Below are 19,959 nucleotides of genomic sequence, written 5' to 3' on the forward strand. Positions count from 1 at the left end.
CTAGACAAACGAAGCGCACAGAGCTTAGCCATGCACACCATTTCATCGACCAGAACAATATGGTAGCCATCAGAAATGCGCGGTGGCGCAACACATAACAGAAGCACAGATTGTACGGTTCTTTTGATCAGACCTACGGTCATGGCAGCTAAGAATAGAGTCTATTCATGATGAGTTGCTCACATGAAAATCCTTTTTGTCCGACAGTAGGATCACATATGATTCTCCAACCACGTTGCTGCCAAACAGATTTAGCCATCACTGCAACCAATATGATTTCCCTATCGTCGGTCAGTTTAATCTGGAAATTTGTAGCTACGGCTCTGAAAGGGACTCCTTGATGAGCTTCGCTGCGAGCGCTTTTGGCAGCCCCATTACACTATCAATTGTACCAACCTAGATAGAGTTCAAGTATCAGATGCAATGCGGTACAGTATGCACCAAACATGAAATCCAGTGCTAAAACTAGAATCAGAACATGTAAAAGAGTGCAACTCACAATGGCTTCCACAAGAGGTGAAGTCAGGGGATGCTCTACAAGGAGGCCACCAGCGACATAGAAGACATTGCCCTCATCAATCTGAAACGTGCAAAAGTGAAAAGTTTGCTTGAGTGCAACTCTGGTGCCAGAGGGAATACTGCACAAAAATATGAAAAAATTCAACAGTTTTCAGCATAATCCCCATGCCAATGAGATTCCATCACATTGCGACTAAATTAAAGGAAGCGGTCTATGTCAGAATGACCAAAGCTGATCAGCTGTTGCAGAGCACAGATGGTCAACTGTTGCGGTGTGCAGACTTACCAAACTCTCAATAACTTCATCGGGTATCTTGTGGAAATAAACCTGATCAATATTTACAGTGGAAATCGTTAATAGGACAAAAAAAAAAGAACTTTGCACCACAGAACTGAACTCAAAGCAATGGGGAAAACAGGATCCTATTGTACTGGAACATACAAGGTCATAAGGATTTAACTGAACCAAAGATTGGTTATGATTCAGGGTAATCAGGAGAGATATAAATGTCCAAACCCATTATCTCATGAGGATCTAGAAGATTAACATTTATCAACCAAACTAAATGCGATAGATTGAGTTACTTCGAGTTCAGTCTCCACTTCGCCCTTCAACTTTATAAGGAGCAAAGGAGCCTATCAAAGTTTAAGGCTGAATTCAGGTTAGCCCATTAACTTTGATGAAGTGTAAAAGAATCCTGTATTGGTTTAGTAATATCTAACCTACTTCAACTGAAAGCTGAGGCTGACATGGACAGGAAGCTGACATTACACCACATCATATTAAACAAGTAAGTATTTTGAACCTATGCCAGGACTGAAGGGTAAAAATATACCCTATCTCTAAGTATAAGGAAGATATGGTACTCATTTTCTACATCAAACAGCAGAGAAACTTAGTTAGTACTTCGGCTTTATCCCATCCTTCCCTTCTAACTCCAGTCTTCACATTTGTAACAAGCACAGATCCAATCGTTGCAGCATGACTTTCAGAATAACCTGAAAGCAAAATTTGTTAGAAAAGCAGGACAAGTCTAACAGACCATCTAAAGAATTTGAGGTCTTATACAAAATAACACAAACCTTTGATGAACTTCCGTGCCTCCTCCGGAGTGCTAGGTTTTTCTCTAATAACTCCATCATGAACCACAACCTACAGAAAGAATAAGCGTGAGAACAAGAGTTCGGTAAATCAAACAAGCATTAATGTATGTATACACTGATTACATGTTTATGCATGTGACAAAACTAGAAATAAAACCCAACTTGAAAGTTTTTGACAATCTATTTTAATGATTGCTAATGTCACAGTGGGCCTAAAGAACACTAGCTTGTCCAGTGCAGTTTGTGCAAAACCGCAAAAGGAACCAGAAATAACAAGAAAACTTTGTTTCATGAATCAAAAAATGTTAGCCATATCAATTTGTAGGGAAAGCACAAACGCATTTATCTACAATGTGCTTCCTTAAAGGCCAAAATATAATTAAACAAAGGCCAAAACAACTTTTTGGGACATGAACATGGTTCTGCGGTGATCCTATATGCCTCTTGGTGACTTGGGTCACCCATATTTTGCAGACTATTCAGCCTAAGAACCATCCGATAAACATCCCTTTTCTTCTATCATCCAACATTCATATGAATGTCGAGAAATAATAAACATATTCGATGGTTGATGCTATTGTCCTTTTAACTTCGCAGAAGTCATAAACAACAGTGGTCAAAGAAACATCTACCCAGGAGTCTAGGACACAAGGTGAACCATATTTTCAGAATAATTTGAACTGTAATTGCAAAGGCACCAACTCTTTAAACACAATGGTAACATACTCATGTAGCTCAGATGCAGCCAGGATGACAGTTTCCAGACACATTCAGTCAATCTAATTGTAGATAACTACAACGTGTGAAGTGATTGATACATCAACATAAATTATGTAGCTACAATCATCAGTACGATTCATTTAGAGATTATTAAGCAGCGTTTGTCAGAGGAGATGCAAGCTACATACTTGGTCAGCAGTGATCATCAGAGTAGTCTCTTGAGAATCAACAATCTCTGTCATCATCCCATTGCTCCGCATCTTCTCCAGTATAGCATCCGCCTGCAGCATCGATAAAGCATAGTAGCGCACTAAGTAAACCAATGCCTAATCAAACTGCGACCGACTTAAATCAACCATTATTTACACTCCAAGTAACTAAAGACGAAAGTGAATCAACACCAGCCCCAACCAAATTACAGATCCTAATAGTTACGAAAGACTCTTGTGCAGATGTGCTTGACCCAAAAAAGCTACCTTGTGCTAGCCACCTAATTTCTTTATATAACACTATACCAAAACCTATTTGCGGAGCTAGCTCCTCCCCTTTTCCCCACCCCAAAAGAATGAAGGAAACCTCCCATGTCTAAAAATGAATATTTTCCCCTCCTTAATCTTGAACAGCAACCAAGAAAAAACCAAAAGGACAGCAGAATCCAATGCTAGAACAACAGAGAAAGAAATTACTTTTGCATGAGCCAAGGCGACCACCAGTTCCTCCGGCGTCTCCTTCCTTATCGCCTTCTCATCGATGTCCGCACTCTAAAGCCCCAGAAAAGGAAAACCAGAAAAAAGAAAAGAAAGGAACTAAACCACAGTCGGAAAAAAAAAAGAACTGCTGAGGTTATAACAACTCAAACGAGGGTAAAAATCACCAACAAGAAGTGTGAAGTGGTATCCCATCTCGGACAGAATCTGGCGGCGCGACGCCGACGACGAGCCCAGGATTAGCTGCACCGCTTAAACGTCAGTATGAACGCAGGTTAGATAAAGATATGGAACAGAAAGGTAGTGTTTTTGCGCTGTGCGAGCGCGCGGGTACCCTAGGAGCCGAAGAGGCGACCATTGTTCAGCTTTCCCCTCTCCTCTCCGTCTCCACTATCGAAGATGCTAGGAAAGAATGTGAACAACGGAGAAAGGGCACCGGTCTCGCGCTTATCATCCGCAGTGTGGACTGCAAGCGATACCGACCGTAGGATGACTTGCGGACGGTCCCATACCCGGGGGTCGGGGGGATACCGAATGGGCGGACGGCGCCGCCGCGTTGGTCGTGGCTCCTGACCTTCTGGGCGAGAACACGGGCTCGCATCGCAGGGGGCGTGGCTTGTGAGGCAGAAGCGAGCTAGGGATGCTAGTGGATTGGGCTGCAAGGCTCGAATGATGGGCTGAGTTTAGCTTCCTTGGATCAGCCCCAACGGGGTTCGAAAAAAAATCTGCCTGCCTGGTTCCGGGCCAGATTCATAGGGGGCATCCACTGATTCATAAGGCTAGGCTCCAGGATAAAGCCCCGGCTACCTGCGGCCTGGTTCGGTGCCCTTGTGGGCCTCTTTTGTTTCTCTTCCTTCCTGTCTATAATAATTTTGCTAGTTATTTCACACTTTCTAACTTTAAGATGCATATATGATTATGCAACCGTTTAGCGGCGGTGGCTTCCCAGCAGGGTTTGATTTGGCGGCAGTTCTCAGCTTTCGGGCTTAGAAGAGCTCTTAGGGAAGGAGGCTGGCCTAGAAGCGGAGGCGCGCATGAGGGCAAAGCGATAGCTGCGAGAGTGAAGGACAGCTAATGGGTGGTGCCAGGGTGGGGACGAGTGGAAACAACCTAATAGAGTTAGGTTAGTGCGGCGACGGGTAACAGGTGATGCCAACGGATAGGAGGTGGGAGTGCCGCTAGAGATAGGTAGAGGCGAGTGAGCGAGCCAACATCGGGGAAGCGATTGAGAGGTTGAACATGGCCTTTGAACCATTCAATTCCCACTGGACGGCACAGATTCGTCACCTAAATTTTTTTTTAAAAAAAACAGTTAGCATCACCCTTTTTAAGAAAAAAAAACTATTTAACTAATCCCCTTTGATCTAAAAAAACTGTATGGGGGCTGGCAGCAGCTACCTTGCAATACGTGGCAAATCATCATCTAAAAGTTTGTATTTTGCTGTCCTCTATTGTTATTTAACCAAGTTTTTAAATTTCGTACATCAGGAGCTTTGACTTGCGCTTGAGAAAGGAGTAGGATCCGGGCTCAAGCCTTGAACGGCACGCCCCGCCGATCGAGCAAATACTTCGCTGCAATGAATTCGCCTAGCATGACGGACGCGAAACTAGCTCCGCGGCCTGGCTAGCTGGTATTCCGAGTTGTATCGAGCTGGTGGTACAGCAAGATTGTAATCCTACCCCTACATAGTCAATAAAATCTCTCTTTTTTGAACGATGATAAAATCTCTCTTTAGCTCCCAAACGAAAAATGTTTACAGCAGGAAGCAGGGGACATTTACTTCATCCGGTGTAGGCAAATATGGCTAAATGGGCCATTCAAGTTGGCTCGACATGGGTCCAGCTCGGTACAGTTCGGCTACGGCACGGTCCGAACGGCTTATCTACTGTAGCGGATGTGCCGTGCCGGCTCGCGTGCCTCTCCCTCAGCTCACGGTACGGCCCGTCGGTGATCGTGCTGTGTTGGGCCGGTCCGCGACCCGGCGGGCCGAAATAGATAAAAATATATAAAAATATAAAAATATATAGAAAAAATAGATAGAAAATAGATAAAAATATAAAAAATAGCTACAAAATTAAAAATATATTAAAAAAAATAGAAAATAATCAGGCATTTGCGTGCCGGGCCGGATCGTGCCGTCCTTAGCTAGGCAGTGCCCGTGCCGGCCCGACTCGACCGGGCCGTGCCGTGCCGGCCCATTGTGCCGCACGCTCGGCCCAGGCACGACCCGTCTCGACTCGGGCCGTGCCGTGCCTGGGTCGTGCCTACAGTGCCATGCCTCGGGCCGGTCCAGTAGGCACGGCCCATTTGGACGTTTTTGGTGTAGGGATAAAAACTGTCAAAATGATTAAAAAAATGTCTTAAATCACTTTTACTTTTATATTTGTTCTCGGAATCAAAATCGAAAATGATTACGATATCGAAGATACCGATATCGGAAACTTCAAAAATGAAGTCATCGAAACGGAAACATGTCGATTATGATCGGAAACCGATAGTTTTGATCGAAATTACATATCAAGTGTCTATACAATCATCGAGATACGTTTAAATCTTAACTTTGACCATACAACGACATACATTCATAATTCGTTCATACAACGATACTATTCTTAACTTACTCGAATAAATCTTAACTTGACTATATAAGATACAATATATTCACACTAGATAATTTATAATCCATCCAATATATTGATACAATAATTCAAAATTATTTCATAAGTAACATAAAAATTACACAAAATCCATCTATTAATAAAAATTATAAAATAACTAGGGTGCAGTTGGTCATCTTACTATTTTAAGGCCTCTTGTCTGGTATAGAGTTGAGCATACAAAAATTAGAATGATCTGAGTCTAAAAAACTGAAAATTATTTGGAGTTTACTTGCAAATTTCTGATGAAATATAGTATTTTCAAAATACGGTCGGAAATTAGGATGTATTGTTTTTCATTTTGTTTTCCTATTCGTCAGTTCGGAATCCGTTCGAATTTATATAAGTTTTAAAAAAATAGAAAAATCAGGAAAAAACTAGAAAACAATATTGATGGGTTCGGAATATTATCGTTCCGATTTCATCCCTAATCCGATGTGTATTTCATTACAGAATCCGGAACAGGCGAAGACTTGACTGGACACTTACGGAGCAAGCAGCATCTCCACTCACAACCGAGCTAGGCGCAGCGCATGCATGCACGCACTGCACTGCAGCACACGGAATCGAAGCGATACAGCACACCGGCACGGCAGCACCACTGCCCGAATTGACACATCTCCAGGCTCTAGCTAGCACTCAATCAATGGTCCTGCCAAGCCCGGGGGGGCGTGATGGCGCGGCACCACTTGACACGAGCCATCGTGCCCCCCCCGGCAGGCGTAGCCAGGTTCTGGTCGTGAGCCCCAGCCGCGGGATGCGCGGCACAAACGCATAACGCGGCCTCGCCCCGTGCGCCGGGACAAAACTCCAGCTCCAGGCATTACATGCGACCATGTCATGGACGGGTCACATCGACGCGGGCAGGCGGCAGGCGCGCCGCGCCGTGGGGGCACCGTCCGTTCGCTGCCACTGCCATCGCCGGGCCGGCAGCCGGTGCTCCATCGGGGAGCCCGGCCCCATGCGGACACCGCGCCTTTTTTACTGCCGATGCCGCCGCCGGGCCTCGTCCTTCGTCCGGCCGCCCTTGGCGCGGTTGCGGCCGGGCAAGCGATCGTGCAGCGTCGACCAGGCCGGCTGCTCTGCCACTGCCAAGCTGCTGCCGCCGCTGCCGCTGCCGCTGCCGGTTGCAGCTCCGCTCGCATTGGGTTTTGATTGCGTGACACGGGGATTGGTAGTACGCACCACGCAGGGGGGGCGGGGGGGGGGGGGGAGACCGCATGCACGCTTATCCAAGCCTCTGCAGCGAATTGAATCGTGCCGTGCCTGGGGAGGGAGAGAGGGGCGCAGATACCGTGGCGTCTGCTGCTGCTACTTGGTGTGACCACCGGGACCGTTTCACCCCATCGATCGATAGACTCATGCATGCTGCTTCGGGTCGGGTCAGGGCCTCAGGGGTCGTCGGAAGTCGGGTGACAGTGATGATTAAGATCTGTGTTTTGGGAGTCCGAGTTATCGGTTGGCTGCCTGATTAATTGGTCATCAGAGTCTTGGCAGGCAGTCAACTGCCATGTCATCGGGAAATCAGTCGAGTGAGCGATGAATTAATGTTTGGTCCCGGCCGGCCACATTCATTCATTCATTCATTCATTCTAGTCCAGTTTGGCCCAGGAAGAAGAGATCATTTGATTTAATATATGTCAATTTTTTTTTGCATGGGAATATATGTCAATTTGACGCAGGCATATAAAAAATACACGATGGAATTTTCTTTCCAAAGAGGCTGGACTTGGCCTCTAGTGCTGATTTTACTTTCTGTGGATACTCTCCATAATGTTTGAGATAGCATACAAAATGCTACTGGCAGATACACCTCAAGACACAGGGTCGGGACAAGCCTGCCGTAGGATGCATTGTCCTTTTCACTGACGTTGGTAGAAAATGCAGCTGGGCTCGTGAGATACAAGATTCCATCCAGAACCGGACCACCGGAACCAACTTGACCGGTTGTGTCCTTATTATGAAGTAATAGGATTCTGCGAGTACCGCTAGAGTATTTCAAGACAGTTAAAAGCGAAACGCTTGGATGAATTTCTCTTTCACGTTAAGCACAAGCATCCATCGTCTTGGAATGAAACCAACCAGGCAACACCTCACATATGCATGAGGACCACAAAACGAACAACCAAACAAACTACACTTGCATCCTCAGAGCCTGCCGTGTACCTAGCTTGATCTGGCCTGGCTTAACTCTTGGCCCGGCTCAACTCTTAGCTAGGCGACCAAACCGTCTTGTTATATCCCTTCTTTTTCTCTCACCGTCTTTTCTGTGCTCTTGCAACTTGATGGTACAATTTTTTAGGAACATCTGTTCATCCATGGTGATCGAATACCTCCGGCTATCGACTTCCCTTTCATATGTCATACTCATGCACGTACATGTGTTAGAGAAGTCCCTGAGAGGCATAATTAATCGGGCAATCAAAAAACGTCATACTCATAATTTACTATAGTTCCACTCGTAATAGGTTTGATTTGGGCTCAGCTTGAGCACCTAATGAACCAAACCTGAGTACGTGTGTGTTCGAGAATGAACTTAAGCACACAACCTAACAAGCTCGAGCTGGAAGTGTTGGTTATTGTGATTAATGCCGGGAGCGGGATTGGACCCACAATAATCTGAGGCTTGAACTCAAATTTCAATTAAATTTTATTGTACAAATGATATGACAGGTTTTCAAAATGTTGAAGAGGTATCTCTTCGTCACTCCATGCAGCAGCAGCACTGTTATTTTCTGTTCCCTCATCATCTACCGTTGTTGAAGGTAAGAGGCGGTGAGACAGTCGCTACGTGTTTGGATGGGTTGGGTAATTGAATTGGGTTGCAGAAATCTTTTTCTATGCACGTGTTGCTCTATTCATACTGCTTTCAGGTGGGCTCACTTTTATTTTTGAATTTTTTTTAATTTTTTTAATAACTTTTCTAAGTAAATTTTTTCTCAAAACTTTTCTTCTTAATTTTTTTAAAAACTTATCCGAAAAACTTATCTTATAACTTGTCTCGATAATTTTTAAAAAAACTTTCAAAAAAAGTTATAAAAAAACTTTTTTAAAATAAAAAATTACAAGTTACTTGTCACGCGTGCGCCAAATAATACGGTGGGTTGAGGGTCAAAGGGAAGCGATGGAGGAAAAAACCGCATGGAAAAAGGGAGGAATGTCCTTTGTGCAGCCCCACAGGTCCACTCCCGTATAACTTGGAGGCCCACACGCTCTACCTCTCTTCGGCCCTACACCTGCAGAACCTTGTCATCCATAAACATGGCCCATGAACCGCAATTTCTTTCCATTAAGACTATTTGTTTTTTTATTATAATTATAAATTCTAATTAAAAAATAAAAGTAAAAATAAACATTATCATAATTTAAAAGCTAAGTTATTATCACACCCGATTTTAATAGATAAAACCAAGTACGACTTATATATGCCTAGAAAATTCATCACACGTAAGGACATCATAGGTGAAATAACAAAAACAATATTTTAACTTACGACCGTTAAACTTTTACATTAAAGATTTCATCTAAACAGCTATATTAGCTAAACGATAGCAGACTAAACGATGGCAGCGAGACGAAAACATCGGTAACGAAGCACTCCAAAGGTATCGACCGGAAGACACACTCCTAAAATACCAGGTCGTCATCTTGAAAATCTTGAAAGTGCTCCACTAAGCAGCATATGTATTGTAGGAGATAGCAAGAGTAAGTACGTAAAGTACTCAGCAAGTGTGGTAAAGTAATAACATGCAGACTTTTAACAAGAATAGATTAACATATGATATATTTGTATAAATACGAGTAATGAAAAGATATTTTGACTCAAAAATATTAAACAATTATTAAGTGGAGGTAACCCAATTAATCCAACCATTAGACTTCACCCAAAACTAACCATCCTCTAAACTATAACTATCTAGTACCACCAGCACCATAGCCATAACCTTTCCACCATCATATCCAAAACCATAACCTAAACCATCTAATTATATGAGGATCCAAGTCTCTCATGACCGTAAGTATGGCTGGTGTATCAGATTTTACACTATACATAAGTTGTATAACTTTTCCACGAGTCATGATTTCATCACCTACAAATAGATGACTAAAGTCTTCATGTTGCAGTGCCGGCTAAGCACTTTACACACTTTTGAGAAATGTTGTGAGGAGATCACCACGAAGCCTTTACAAAGAATCCTCCTAGTATGTGTCACTATCACTCTAGATTTCACCGTCAGGATTTACGCCAGTTTGACTCCGACCCAGAAGCCCCCTCTTGTGTCGTGTGGATTCCGAGAATTAACTTTTCTCATCCACGCCTCTAATCTGGTCCACACGACACTTGGAGTACTCTAATTAATCGGCTAAGCCTACCCATATTAGTATCGTATTTGTACGGATCTTCTTAGGTTATCACTTCATGAACCGGTCCTTATTTATGTCACTTGAGCAAACACTAAACCGATAACATCTCTATGATCACCTTCAAAACCACCTATTTGCTCAAGGCCTAAGGTTCCATGTTTCTATACCATTAGCAAATTAACTTTCATTGTTGCATAAGTTTATTAGTCAAGTATAACACACTTCCTACATCCTAAAAGCATGGCTAAGCACTTCTACCTACAAAAGACACCTAATCGTAAACCATCTAGGTTCTAAGGGATGATAAGAGAAAACTAGGGAAAACGCTAACGTAAGTGACTATGCATCATATTGACAGACACTACATACAATTTGTAAAATAAAACATTTGAAAACATAGGTTAAAGATGATCAAGACACTTGTCTTCTCCTTAATGCTACTCAGTGTACTTTAGCTCTTGATCTTGATGTTCCTCAAATTGATCCGGGGCGTTATCGACTAATCGCACAATTACCAGCAAAACACACAAACGAACACACTAAGAACAGAGTACAAAATAGAAGAACAACAAGATAAAACCTATCTAGAAAGATAGAGCTCGGGAAAATGAATCTAACGGTGCAAGAATCGCTGAAAAAAGAGCTACGACGAAAAAGATACACTAAAAACAAGATTAGGGTTTAATTTAAAAAAATGACTAACTTTGAAATAAACAAATAGTTTGTGGACCTTTTTGTAATAATAGAGGGACCTATTGGTAATTATATAAAAGTTTAGGGCTAAGGTGTAAAAATATAGGGGCTCTTTTGTAAAAATAGAGAAATTTAGGGGCCTATTTGCAAAGTTGCCAATTATCATGATTATTTGGAAATATTTTTGTATTGAAAAATCTTCTTTACTGTGTGGCTGCTGACTTGGCTGACACATGGGCTACACGTAGGCTAGATCGAGTGACATGGTCGGTGATGGGGATGTCCACGTGGCAAAGGTTGTTGACTGGATTTAAAGAGGACACGTGTCAGTACGAGGTTGGACACTGGAGAGGTATGATCTTGATCTAATATAGACCGTGTACTACTGATCAGACAGCTGAGATATAGGGCAGAGAGGCTGGCGGTCGGCGGCACTACAGAGACAGTGGAAGCGCTAGGAGGAGGTGGCGCATGGTCGGACTTCTGTCGAAATCGAGCTTCGGTGAGCTAGGTACTCTGGTGAGCGGTGGTTTACGAAGAAGGAAACTAGGGGAACTCACCTAGGGTGTCTATGGGGGCGGAGGAACACCAAAGAAGCTCGACGACGTGCTATGGCAGCCACTCACGGTGGAGCTTCAATGAGAGAGCTTTCCGGCGTAAAAAAACGACTCAATGAGTTGGGGAAAAAGATCGACGAGTTTCGAAGAGGGCGTAAAGGCACATATTTATAGGAGGGGATACTCTAGGAGACCGTGATGAGTTCGACTAGGATTCATGGCGGCAGTGGCGCAAATCCGACCTCAGACTTCCTCATTTAAACGTGGATTCGAGGAGATATGGCTGGCAATCAGGCATGGGGATCATGGAGACTATATCCTGTGAGCTTCTGGAAGATCCCCCGTTTGGGCGTGGATTTGACGGCGGTGCGATTTGACCTCGGTGGCACGGTGGACTCTGGGTTGGGGATGGATCCGACTAGCGGGTCCCACACGGCAGAGGCACGGGCGAAGATGAAAAGGCTTGGGCATCTTCGGCTGCAAGAGACGTGAAAATAGAAGGACGCGGCTGCTAGCAAGGCTTAGCTAGGCTAGCACAGCTGGGCTGCTCGGCTGATGGGGCCCAGGCTAGGTGAGAAGGGGAAGGGGAGGGAAAAGGTTGATTGGTGCCAAGCCGAGGTAAGGAGGAAAAGGGTTAGGCTAGATTTAGGTTTGGCTTTTCTTTTCTTTTTTTCTTTTTTCTATTCTATCTTTTACTATTTTTTATTCTAAAGCAAATCAAAAACAAACAAAGCAAAATCAAATCCAACAAAGACCAAATAAACTCTACATGCCTATTTTCAGCATGAATACATTCAAACAAAATATACCCTATATCAAATTGAATTTATTTTAGAAAATAGGTTTTATCATATTCATTTTATTCAACCTATGATCTATTATTGAATTTTTTTAGAAATTTAAGAAATCTAAAAATCAAGATGTGACAGTTGTACTATGAAATCTCACGATCCATAATATAGTAGAAAAAGTTTCTCCATATAATCTAGATTGTGACAATCCATAGCAAAAACAATATTAACCTAACTCTATAAAATAAAATTCAAAATAAAATCAATAAATTTGAATTAATTTATACAAATTTATAAAATCTACAAAATCTCGGTGTACCCCACTCACTATAGCAAATGGTAGACTGCTCTCAGTCATGTCGGTCCATAGACCAAGTCCGCAGTCCATGACGCTCACTAGACAACAGCTACACACCTACACACACTGTCACACAGTCGCAGACGAAGCTCTCCACTCGATAAAGCAAAACACCCCTTCCCCGTCTCCTCCCTCCCCTCATTCCCTCGTCGCCTCCTCCCATGGCGACCCCGGCGACCACCCCCTCAAGTGACCGAACCGCCCCTCCCCCGCGCCCTCCTATCGCCCTCTCCCAAAGGGCGTCCCGGCCAATGTAGGCGCAGGAGGGCGCCACCGCCACCGCGAACGGCAGACAGGATGGAGCCAGGCATTATTTCTACTACTAACGACGAGAGGAGGGAAGGGGAGGGAAGGGAAGGGAGGAGGTTCCGCTCGGGAGGCTGGCTTGCGTACGTGCTTCCGTATATACGGCGTATACATACGGTCGGAGGCGGCGGCGTATTGTAAGATTGCTCGCCGTGTTCTTGCTGATTTTTGCAAGGTTCTTCTCTTTTTTTTTTTGGTCATGTCCTATTGTAATTTGGTGAGCGGAGGGCATCTTTGCGCAGTCCTCCGTAGTTGGAATCCTCTTGCGATTTCTTTTCTAGTCTTGGTGTTTAGAGAGCGGCAGGGGACAGAAAGGTGGGGATGTTGTATGCTAATTCGGTGGGTTCTAGGATGGCTCCAATGTGGTTAGATTCTAAACCTTGTTGGCTTGTTCGAGTTGGGTCCTCATTGATTCTGAAGTTTATTACCAATTTTGTTATCCCCAGTTTGCATGACGAACTTGATTGGTAAATGTGGCTAATTAGGTTGATTCTGGAACGGTTCTTGTGCACTCCCTGCTTGAATTAAGTCCAAGTGTTCAACTGAACTACAATATGGATAATTCATTCGTGTCCTGCCATGTCTTGAGGCTTAAATAGGATAATGTGGCGCAAACCCTTCTCAAATTTGGTTTGGTGTGATGCATGGGAACCTTGTCTTGCTCATGTCTCTACTGTTGCTGCAGTAGAACTGGTTGTGCAATGTGGTCAGGAATACTGTCAGGAGTGAAGTTTATCCTTGGTTTATGCCATGCTTTCCTTTCGTGGAGGCATCATGGATTAATCTGGTTGGTTACGGTTAGCGAGTAGTTTCGCCAAATTACCATTGGAGTAGTCAAATCGAGAGAGGAGGAATCTTGGGCTTCTCTTGGATGGCTGTTTTTGTTTTTGGATGTCTCAGTCCACTTTGATTGAGTTAGTGGAGAGCATGAATGGGTTCAAGATTTGTTTAGTGAGTCATGTCTGGGATTCTTAAGAAACTTGTTTATCTATGTTCCCTTTTTTATATGCAATTACAGTTCTTAGTTTGGTTAGACATATCAGCCTGGTAGCTACGGCTGCATGTATCCTCGGATGTAGAGGCCGGGATAATTTGGTTATTCCATTATCTAAAAAAATCAGCCTGGTAGCCTAAGTGCTTTGGTTCATGTCTCTAAAGCTCTAACTGTTTCAATATTTTTGTTTTTGGCAAGTGAAATGATTAGTTTGGTCAGCTGTTTAGGTGCTCAAATTTGCCTGCACAAACGATAATTATAGCACCTTTTCTCGACCAATTGTAACACTTCTGAGAAGTTGTAGTTTTAGCATATTCCCTTAATTTAGCTGCTGTATGATTGGCGAAAAGTGAATCTGACCTTATGGTTCTCCGAATGATCAAGTTGATCCCTTTTCCTGAACTAGTTCTTTCCATCCTTGTTTGCTACTTGGAATCTGGCTCTTAGTGGGGAACACTTGTTCGAATAATTGTTACTCTCCTTTTAAGTTTAAATAAGGTCTTCCTCCATATCTGAGTTGAGAATCTTGGGGTGCTTCCTTGAACTGAAGGTTCTAGTGTACGCATTCTGCACTTGAGGTCCAGATTCATTGGTTCCTATCAGTTAACTTCTGATCCAAGAAATAGGCAAAGAAGATTAGCTCCATATTTACATTACCTGAGGCATGACTAAGCGGAGATTCTTCAGAATGCTTCTTGTTCCTTCAGAGGTTAGGTTGAATCTGGACTGATACGCTGTTGGGTTGGAAGATAAAGCATTTGGTTGCATTATCTAGTCCCAGTTCTTTAAAATTATTAATTGTGGCCTGGATTGGGTGTAGCCGATCTTTCTTGACAGTATCAAAGTCTTGCCAATGAGTTTAAATACAACTGATTTAGACATATGCTTGGCCATGGTAATGTGCTGAATGGCCTCATGAACCATGTTTCATGAACAAAATGGGGCCAATGTTGTACTGTGCCTTATGTGAATGAATAGCATTATTCCTTGTGTTTCACGTTTCAACCTGTAAAAAGGGTACATAACATCCACTGTTTATCATATTTATGCAATTTTTCAGTTATGGTATCCATCTGTTTCCACTCACCAATCAATCAATCAATCGCCATGAGGAGAGGGACACAGGATGTATTCTCGGCATGATCACGACTCCAGGCGTCTGATCCAATCCTGTTTGTGGCGGGCATCATCCTTTGCGTTTGTGCTTTCACATCCTCTATTAGAATCATGATAACATTATCGTTGTTCTCTGCAGATATTTACAGTTACATCTTGGTCACAGCACTCTCGTTTTCAACATGCACGTCCCATTCTCAATTGCTCATCACCACAACATTCTACAATTATACATCACTTTTTATCGACACACAACGCTGTCGCCAATTTTCAGCGATTGTGGATGCGCGTAATTCCTTCGCGCTTGCAATCATTTTGTCGAGGCATCGTTGTATTTTCGGGTCAGAGGCTCATGTTTGCCCAGCCTTTCCTGGTCCTTCCATCTGCCGCTCCTCTTTTGGTTTAGTGCAGGATCCAATATCTGTGCAGTGCGTCGAGTGAGAGATCGAGATCGGCTCGTCTCTTAGCTCTTAGTGATGCTTCCTTTTCTGTGCCTGGGTGATGATGCCTGTGGTAATGCCAGCAAAGCTTGGTCCGATGACCCCTGAACCATCCAATTAGACGGCCCCTTTCCGGTGTTCCATCATTGCAGAACTCCAGTGGTTGCCTTCTTCTCTGCTTTGCAACTGGTTGATCTTGTTTTGCACTCCCACCGTTGCTGTTGAGCCTTCTGTTATGATTCCATTTTGTTCACAAGATAATAATACTGATGACCTTACTTGAAAATATAAGTCTGTAGAAAAACATTTTAATATTCCATTCGTGAAGACTTGTACTAAAGCACAAAAGAATTTGCTTCCTGGAAACTACTTGGAATTAATAAAATAGAGAATAAGTTTAAATCTGCTGATTATGACGAAGCATTTGATTCATGAAGCTTTGATATCCTGAGGCCAAAAAAAAAAGGTTGCATGACGCTTTGCTTTCGTTGAGAGTCGAACTCAAGACCTCCCGCTTACTAAACGGGTGCTCTAACCAACTGAGCTACGAAAGCCGCTCTGATTAAATTAGAGAACATAAGAATGTAAATTAAAATAGTAGCATCACTAGTTCAGGTTATGAAATAATGTCGAATCTTTATGGACCATTCTGTTGAGATTGGCATGATCGGTAGTAGCATCAAGTAAGGTGATAACAGGTTTTATCTGGTTCTATTTGTAATGAGTTCCAGAATCTATAAGTAGTACTATGTCTAAGTTACATTTTAAGGTTTTTTTTTGAACTTGAGTGTTTTTGTAAGTAGAAATGGAACCTAAGCTCTACCTCCAAGAGATAAGCCTCAATAGTTCACCACATTTCTGCTCATAAAATGAGTAACTTTTATGAATAGAAATGTGGTGAACTAGTGATGTTTATCTCCTAAGAAATCCTATTTCCATGATGATCTTGCCTCATGAACTTGAGTAAAGAAATGGATATATTCAGGAATAGCAGCAATGCACTTCAACAGTTGGCCAGGTCTGCCGTCGTGTCTTTTCGCCCATGTCCGCTGGACTCGAGGCTCCTCTCACTAGCCCTTGGGAATGAACAAGCACTCGAGTGCATTCTTGTGCAAGTGAGTGGATCTGAGAGCAGTTTGCCACGATTTTCCTTTGCTACGAGTCATTGCATTAAATGGCTGGGTATGGGTCATCTCGTCAGGGACTGTAGGGAGCTGGTGCGATGCAGGGCTTTCTTTGGATATGGTCACTTTGAGAGGGTCTGCTTCAAACTTGGGCGCAATCGACAGTTCATATAGGTTCCCAAAGGCAGTTATACTTGTACGACCACTAATCGAAGCGGTTCTCCTTCTCCGACCGCTTTGTCTGCCTCTTTTCCACCCCCTCACCCTTCTCAAGAAGGAAAAACCCTAGTTCTCTATCCTCCAATTCCCGGCATTGCTTCCCCAAGCCCCATCGCATCTCATCCAAGTGCTGGCATTGTTCTTGCAAGGTGGCCATGGCGAACTTCACCGTCGACCCCCTAAGGCTCATCCCGCTGGAGATGATGGTGGAAGAAAGCAGAGAGGTTAGACTGGCTCGAGCTTCCATCTCCCTTGCTAGTAACCCTATCAAGAAACATGAGGAGTGGGCGATCACAATTGCTATTGATAATGATGTTGATATAGATGATTTCCCGGATTTCACGCATCAAATCCGTCAATATCTTGCTGAGCAAAGGCACATTCATGTTCAGTTTTGTTGTCTTCACCCCCATGGAGTCGATCCTTTTCAAATGTGTGATATCTTTCAACGTGATTGCATGGTTTGTGAGAACCTCCATGTTATTGAGGGTGTCATAGTTAGGTTCGTCAAGCATGATGCAGCCAAGGATTTTATGAACTCTCCCTAAACTAGAATTGGGTGGTTTCTTCTTCTTGGATACCCTTTGGACATTACCTTTCTTGATCAAGTCGATGCTTAGTTTAGGAAACTTATTCACTGACATTCCAATACCAGGAACAAGGCATATGTTCTTGTTACGTGTCTCTTTGATAATGTGGACAGTGTTCCCCAGAGCTTAGTGATTCGCCACGGATTTAAGTGGGGCGGGACTGGTAGATCTTGGATAGTTCCGGTCTACGTCCTCAACTACGAGTTCGCTAACATGCAACCTTAAGATAAAGATGATCTTCCTCTGGACAATGGGAGCCCCCACCCTTTCCATCATCCAGTGGCCCAGGAAGATGCTTCGCTTGTTGGCAACAATGAAGCCCATCCATGCCAGCCAGCCCAGGGCAACCCTCTCTGGGATTCCCAGATTAAACAAGAAGGTCACGACCTTGGGGGTCTAGCCTGGGCACCTCATCCAATAATCATTCAGGCCCTGCATGTGCGCTTGCCCCAAGCAGTTCACCACTCCCTCTTGGTCAACCCTACTGATGCTGACGAAGTGGAATCCTCCTCCACGGTCAATCAACTTCCCTAGTAGGGTGGCGCACCAGACAAAATTGTTGTGGCACCTCAGATGGACTATGGTGTTCTCCCCCCCCCCTCTGATGCAGTTAAATAGCTCCAAAATTTGATGCTCCCCTTTATGAATGAGTCCTTTAGAAGAATCTTAGAAGCGGCCAGTCAGGGGAGTCAGATCAAACCCTCTACGAAGCTAATCCTATCTCCTCACTTCATTGACCATTATGGTCATTGCAAGTGCAACTTGATCTCCAAGTGGACCCACATTTGATCTGCAGAAACCTCATAGCCCTGGTATGGTCGAATTTACTCTCCTTCTTCCAAAGCAAACTGGAAGGTTCACATTCACGCCATGTAGCTTCCATGATGGATACAGCTCTGCACCAGGACGACTCTCCTTTTCTGGTATTGAAGATGTTCTGCTCTCTTCCTAGGCCGACAGACTCCTATAGACCCAGCCTCCTCTCCTGCTCACTTGGCACAAGGAGCCCTAGCCTTCTGAGGGACATGAGCAGACCTTAGTGCCATCTAAGATGGAGATCAATGCTGCTACAAGACTGAGGGCGAACAAGGAAATAACAAAGACTTATGTTAGGAAGAAGTTGACCCATCAACTGAAGGAGATTAGTGAGGAGAGTCCCAATCGGAAGATTGGTAAGAAAAGAAAGATGACCACTCCCCTAGTTGCCAAAAACATAAGGAAAAGCCAAAGAAACAACAAGACTTTATCGGGGTTTAAGGCAGCTATGTTCACCGGAGGAAAGACTCCCAAAAGCTTCTCAAGGATGGACAATAACCTTGATGATCTAGCTACAATTGTGGGTAAGGTTTCTCCGATCAATTAATTTCTTGGACTCCTCAAATTTCCCTTTAGTACTGATATTGACTTGTTTGGTAATCTCATTTTGGCAATTTCTATTCCTGCCATCTAGAAGATGGCATTGGAGACATGTGGCCTACCCCTGAGGAGGTGACTCGCGTGAGGCTACTGGACTCTGGGATAGAAGAGTATGTGGAGGGTCAGCTAGCTGCTATGGACCTTTAGTTATTTTGTAATGGATATTTATAAGTCCTGGATTTGCTGTGTGATAGAACAGTTAAGTACTGTGGGATTAGGTTACTATATGTTAATCTCATGGTGGAACTTTGGTTGTGGAGGGTTGAACTATGATTGTACTATGAAAATTTGGCTGTTGCTCCTTGTTTTAGTTTTGTTGCTGGATCTTTGCCTTTGCTCTTTGGTTTCTGAGATCCTCGAGAGTTCCTTGTCTTCAGCCATTCTGCTTCTGGGGTATAGGGCCCTCAATTTGGATTTCGGGGATGTTTTTGGTTTGTTCTGGATAATTGGTTAGAACATCAATGATCTTATACAAATTGTGTTATTCATGAATAGCCAAAAAAGAAATTGGAATGTGTTAAATTAGAACATCAGAGGCTTAAATATTGAATCCAAGTGGTTAGCACTGAAAGAGAAAATTGAGGAAAGTGCCTGCTCCATTTTTTGTATTTAAGAAACTAAAATGGAGTGGATTGATATCTCAATTCTTAAGAAGTTTACCCCTAAAAGGTTCAATAAATTTATATTTGTTCCCTTTAGTGGTGCTTCAGGCGGTCTCCTTGTGGCATGGATTGGGGCTCATTTTACTGGAAATGTCATCTTCACTGCTCCTTTTGCTCTGATTGTGGCTTTCATCTCAACCTTCAATAGGGAAAACCGGTTTCTCATGAACATTTATGGTCCCTGCAGTGCCCCGAGAGAGCACAATTTCTCACATATTTGAATGGGCTTGAAATTACGGATGAGGAAAACTGGCTGCTTATAAGGTGATTTCAATCTCCTCCCTCTCTCAAAGCCCACTCAAGATCATATTCCTTGCTACGTGTAGATTAGAACAAATATTCTCTCTCTTTGAAAGCCCATTTCAAATCACGTTCCCTGCTACGTGCATATTGGAACAAATATTCCAAGAGCCAAGATTTTCGGGTTTGCAAATTTTTTGGACAGATCAGCCGGGCTTCATAGAAATTGTTACCAATGTCTCGATGGCACCTATCAGGAAAACTGATAGTGCAAAGAAGATCTCATCCAAGTTTAAACTATTGAGGAGGGTTCTCAAGAGATGGAGTAAAAGTCTTTCTCAGCTAAGACTTCATATCTCAGAGTGAAGCTGTATTGTTAT

The 19,959-nt window shown here is 43.4% G+C and overlaps 1 protein-coding gene and 1 non-coding gene across 2 annotated transcripts; both read right to left on the bottom strand.

Moving 5' to 3' along the window:
* Position 1: 1 nt before the first annotated feature.
* LOC133916587 (uncharacterized) lies at positions 2-3,578 on the bottom strand. The gene is made up of 9 exons (XM_062360324.1): positions 3,385-3,578; positions 3,222-3,293; positions 3,030-3,104; positions 2,532-2,624; positions 1,603-1,672; positions 1,427-1,518; positions 806-847; positions 500-580; positions 2-396 (listed from the first exon to the last, which is right to left on the bottom strand). The coding sequence occupies exons 1-9, from the start codon at positions 3,406-3,408 to the stop codon at positions 316-318; spliced, it is 630 nt and encodes a 209-aa protein (XP_062216308.1). The 5' UTR covers positions 3,409-3,578; the 3' UTR covers positions 2-315.
* A 12,230-nt stretch (positions 3,579-15,808) lies between these two features.
* TRNAT-AGU (transfer RNA threonine (anticodon AGU)) lies at positions 15,809-15,882 on the bottom strand. The gene has a single exon. It is a non-coding gene; the product is annotated as a tRNA-Thr (tRNA).
* Between the last annotated feature and the right edge of the window lie 4,077 nt (positions 15,883-19,959).

The sequence above is a fragment of the Phragmites australis genome, chromosome 4 (genome assembly GCF_958298935.1).
Source record: "Phragmites australis chromosome 4, lpPhrAust1.1, whole genome shotgun sequence".
In the NCBI taxonomy this organism is placed as follows: domain Eukaryota; kingdom Viridiplantae; phylum Streptophyta; class Magnoliopsida; order Poales; family Poaceae; genus Phragmites; species Phragmites australis.

Excerpts from the sequence above, each read along its gene's own strand:
- LOC133916587 (XM_062360324.1), bottom strand. The coding sequence starts at position 3,408 with ATGGTCGCCTCTTCGGCTCCTAGG. Across the intron at positions 3,294-3,384 it reads TCGCCTCTTCGGCTCCTAGG|CTAATCCTGGGCTCGTCGTC; the intron begins GTACCCGCGCGC and ends TAAGCGGTGCAG. Across the intron at positions 1,519-1,602 it reads GGCACGGAAGTTCATCAAAG|GTTATTCTGAAAGTCATGCT; the intron begins GTTTGTGTTATT and ends TTTTGCTTTCAG.